Below are 5,235 nucleotides of genomic sequence, written 5' to 3' on the forward strand. Positions count from 1 at the left end.
TCCGTTATTTATATACTATCATTTATAAACAGATATTTTTAAATGTAATTTTTACACATACCAGATAATATCCGTAATAAAAAAAAATACTTATTGAAAGTTTCTGGTGATTTTTGTTTTTAATGTGGATGATTTCTGATTTCCTGCAGATATATACATGAAGAAGTTCTTTTGTTCTTTTCAAATATACACGATCCCAAACGAACTAAACGACCACCGGCTATATTTTAAGGATTTATATATCTATAAATAACTCTTTATACTAAGGTTTAAACTCCATAAAACAAGGTGCGCATCAAATTGATATGGTTTTTATCTTAGTGTCTTTTTTGTCTCATAGCTGCTCTTTAATTGTTTTGATTCTGAAAAATCCTTGAATTTCAATATTTGGCTTTAAACGACCATAAAAAAGGTAAATCAAGAAAAGCACATAGGGCTAGTCTATCAGCCCCTGAGGGGATCATCATCTCAATAGTCAGTGGTGCGGTACATCCTTTGTTATCCACTTTTTGGGCTTTGTGTGATCTCACTGTGATCGTACAAAGCTTTTTTCCGAAAAGCGCTACAGACGCATGAAATTCATAACGTGTTATTTGCTATTGTCTATTTATGATATCCTATGTAATAAACGATGCTCACTTTATTCAAATGCATGACACCTCAGCCAATTCAGGCGAGGTCAGTTTCACCATATCACTTCTTCAAACGATAATAAGAGTAACAGAGCAACTTGAAAACATACTCAGACCACGATAATAACTTTAAAGTGACCATCAAATTGTAAAGACATACATATGTTTTATTGTATTTTTTATTACATCTGTATGAATGGATTTATATTGCAACATTTTTTTTTGCCGCATATTTTTGTGGTAAATGATTTTGAGATTACATGGTATAGTCAGGTAAGTCGACTTCTATGATGGAGGCCAATACATTACATGTGCCCACATAGGATGTTGGCAAATCGTTATCTACAAGAATTGCAAATATACAAACATATATTAATTTTTTTTTAAACGGAACATCCAACATAATTATGTTTTGTTGGCTATTTTGTAACCTGATTGTCTCAAACGATTAAAATAAAACATATTTGTTGTCTTTTTACTGTTTACTCTCCACCAGTTATGAAGAAGGACTGTTTTCATCATCAATATCCATAACAGTTACTGTATTGTTCCATTCTACAGCATGACTGTAAGTATTTCCTATTTCACTGGATATTTCATTATAATGGTCTTCAGTTGCAATGGTCACTTCCCTCATTTGAACAGGAATATGAACATGTCCACTGTTTTGCCTGAAGAGTAAACTTATTCTTTTAATTTCTAGTAATGGCAATTACTTTCACATGTTGCATCGTGCATGACATTTGTTCGTTAGGTTCGATAATTGAAAAGCATCTTTTTTGAATCACAGTTCGTTAGCACATACACATTTGTAACTTACTAATTAATTATTTAACCGATGTCTAAATGTCATAAGCAATCCATTTGTATTTATTATCTGGTATTCATATTTATATAAATAGTGTTTCTGCAAATATCAAAGTGTGATTCAAACCCTGTTCTTGTTTTATATGACTTAATGTACTTACATTTCCATCTGTTGTAAGACTTTTTCTAAGCCTTAAAAATAAGAAAAGTCACGATTTGTTATTATTTTTGATGATTTTGTCGTTGTTAACGAACTAACTGCTGTACTAAAAAATAGCATTGTTGAAAAATACACAAAATAAGTTCAAAAACATCAATCGAATTGATTACAACTGTAGTATTCCTGACTAGGTACCGACATTTTGTATATGGATAATGCTGGATTAAACCTGGTTTTATAGCCAGCTAGACCTCTCACTTGTATGAATTTCATTGATAATTGATACAGTCAAAACTATTAAGTTTGTTAATGATTTTTAATTTAAAAAAATAACAAATTAAAACGGTTTGTTATACATGTATCAGTCATGTCAGTACCAAAGTACTTACGACTATACTTATCAATCACTTCGCATTTGATTGATATATATTAGTCTTGTTATTTTTGAAGTTTGTGGGATTCCTGTTTTGATTGTTTTCTGTATTTATTTATTTTGAAATATCACAGATCCTAGGTTTTGACATGGTTTATTCTTAATTACATATAATAGTGTTCTGTTATCTGTCTTTTTACATGAGTTTTGTGTTATCTTCTTGATTTGGTCCCTGCACATCCCGTCATTGTGTAATTGTGTTATGGTAATTTTTTGCATCTTATTATACATTTTTGTTTTTGTGCTATACACTACTTCTTTTCTTGGATCATTGTTATGCTTTAATAGTGATTAAGATGTTGACTTATATACTCCACATTTTGGCATTGTTACCTGTCTGTTTGTTTTGTTCACACGTTATTGTAAAGTTTTATGCGTCTGTCATAAATACATAGAAAGAATTGTAGCTAGCAGTTAAACTTAGATCATTCATCATGTTTTACATAAGGCTATACATGACCTGTTCCAAGTTAGAACATATGTTTTCCATTCGTTTGATGTGTTTGAGCTTTTTACTTTACCATATTATAAGGAACTTTTCTTTTTGAGTCTTACTTGGATTTATGGATTTTCGTTATTTTGCATTTATCCATATGATAGGAATTTACGAAATTTGCAAATTGAACATGATTAATTTCTATTGTCTCGTTTTACTTTCAAGGGTTAATCATTCTGTTTTAAAAAAAACAAATTCAACGATTTTCCCCGATTAATTTCACCAAAATAATCCGATATATTAAGTCTTCTATTCCACACATCTTATAGCATACATTTGTAAATATTCATTGCAATTTTATTTCAAAATGATAGAGTGAAAAGAATCAAATTGAGATTGGCACTTTTAATTTATACATGGCAATCACCACATGTACAGTACATACATTAATTTATTGACGTATTTTTTAAGGAAAAACAAACGTTTAGATACGCATCAGCTGCTTAGAAATGTTTTCATTCATTATTTACTAAGTTATTACCTTTATTTGATCGCCACATTCTATAACCAACTCCAAAGACTAATATCAATAAAAATACCGTAGTCAACGGGACAAAAATGTATAAGGTAGATCGTGATTTCTCTGTAACATATAAATTCGTAAGATAATCGTGTTAGTCTTTGTATTTTCGTTTGTTTAAAAAGAAATAACATACTTGTCTGCAATGAATGATATCACGTCATTATATTCTCAATTAATATATCGAATAGATATAAATCTAATATGATTGGACCCACAATTGTAATTCTAAATATTTTTAAGATTTGAAACTCACACACACCACGCATTGCTTAAGAAAATTCAGATATATCATATGTGTTGACTCAAGATATTTTGTAAGTGCACTTGTGTGTTTCATTATACTTCAATGCACCATGCAAACGTGTCTGGTATCTTATTTATCTAAGGTCAAATAAAGTATTACTACTTTCACATGAAAGCATTATGAATGACGAGTCCATGCTTTTATCTTCTTTTGAGGCAGAATGTATAGATTAATTTTTTTTATCTCTTTAGAAGTCGCTCCTCACTATCCTACTACCTGTCGATACATTTGTTTTTGGCATTGCACAAGTCATGTCTTCTCGGACTGTTTATGACGTTCAAACACTAAATCCCGGGAATGTGTTTTAGTTGATTTTAGTCTCTGACGCGTGATTTTTTTTTATTATTAATTTTTTTAGGCTTTTAACTAGCTGTCAGTAACTGCGATTACTCTCAAATCCTATTTTCTTGTTAATTCTACCTGTTGATACTTTTAATAATGTTTTTTGTAATTTTATGATATTATGGATCTTGTTTATATACCAGCTTTGATTATTTGGAATATCTACTACTGTTCACTTCTTCGTGCTACATTTGTATGAACATCAAGATTATTCTCCTTAAATCTGTACAGGGAAGTTTTAGCTATATCTCTAACTGTATAGTTTCATTGTTGATATTCACCCCAATTTGTATCCAGTGTTAAATTTTGTACTTATATGACATAACTTTCTTGGCATTCCTAATTATTGGAAGAGTTTTATACACATAAGAAGTATACCTAAAACGACAAACCGGTTTTCTTCAAAAGTGATTATTTTCGAAGGGTTAAATATTTCGCGGTGGTGTTTTGCCATGGCTTTGTTTGAACTTTTTTGTTTGTTGTTTGGCCTTGTATGTTTCTCCCTGATACTTTATTACCTGTGTATATGAATTCAGGTATCGCGGATCAAATTTATTCGTCCATAGTGTTTAAATTTATGTTTTTTGATTGAGTTAAGCCTTCCAATTGATAGTGTTCGTGTGGTTTTCTAAATTGTGATGTTATGCTATTGTTTTAGAAAAAGGGAGAAGGTTTGGAAACTTCAAAACGTTTAATCCCGCTGCAAATGTTTGCACCTGTCCTAAGTCAGGAATATGATGTGCAGTAGTTGTCGTTTGTATATGTAATTTAGACGCGTTTCTCGTTTCTCGTTTTTTTATATAGATTTAGACCGTTGGTTTTCCCGTTTAAATGGTTTTACACTAGTAATTTTGGTGCCCTTTATAGCTTTGTGTTCGATGTGTGCCAAGGCTCCGTGTTGAAGGCCGTACATTGACCTATAATGGTTTATAATTTTTCTTTTGGATGGAGAGTTGTCTCATTGGCACACACACCAATCTTTCGGCAACGGTAAATTTTTATTTTCTTATTTTCTGAAATGAGCTTTCAATAGTATTAAATTGCAAAAATATTCACTGTATTGATAAATATACAAACCAAACTGTTTTGACGAAAACGTGACATTGGCGACGTTTTGATATATGTTTGTGTCTGTCCTGTTTGTCATTGAAATATACAGGTGTTCCAGTAACTCTTCCTTACTGACAACGACCTCTGAACTATAAGAATATTTTCGAACATGACAGTTAATCTTGTTTATGTTTAGTATTTGTTTCTTGTTAAAAACCAATGTTGCAATAAAGCCTGTTATATTTATCGCATGTCTATTGACTTGGACGCTGATGTTTGACGCTTTTATAGTTGCCCAGTGGTCTTTGTTGTTGAAATCTAATCTTATGTCATTCAAATACCAACTCAAATCGGGAGCACCTCCTTCGCAGTGAAAAGCAATCGATATTAAAACAAATTCATTTCGAATGGAAATAGTCTGTTCAGAAATAACTGGGGGACCTAAAATATTTAAATAATATTATGACATTGAAGGTATGAGCAACTAC

General features: G+C 31.1%; 1 protein-coding gene across 1 annotated transcript; it reads right to left on the reverse strand.

The window, feature by feature from the left end:
* Positions 1-1,057: 1,057 nt before the first annotated feature.
* Positions 1,058-4,975, reverse strand: LOC134686164 (uncharacterized). Its single transcript, XM_063545839.1, has 4 exons — positions 4,775-4,975; positions 3,010-3,111; positions 1,601-1,631; positions 1,058-1,303 (listed from the first exon to the last, which is right to left on the reverse strand). Exons 1-4 carry the CDS (start codon positions 4,842-4,844, stop codon positions 1,129-1,131), a joined length of 378 nt encoding a protein of 125 aa, XP_063401909.1. The 5' UTR covers positions 4,845-4,975; the 3' UTR covers positions 1,058-1,128.
* Positions 4,976-5,235: the final 260 nt, after the last annotated feature.

This window comes from Mytilus trossulus, chromosome 10, assembly GCF_036588685.1.
Source record: "Mytilus trossulus isolate FHL-02 chromosome 10, PNRI_Mtr1.1.1.hap1, whole genome shotgun sequence".
NCBI classification, from domain to species: domain Eukaryota; kingdom Metazoa; phylum Mollusca; class Bivalvia; order Mytilida; family Mytilidae; genus Mytilus; species Mytilus trossulus.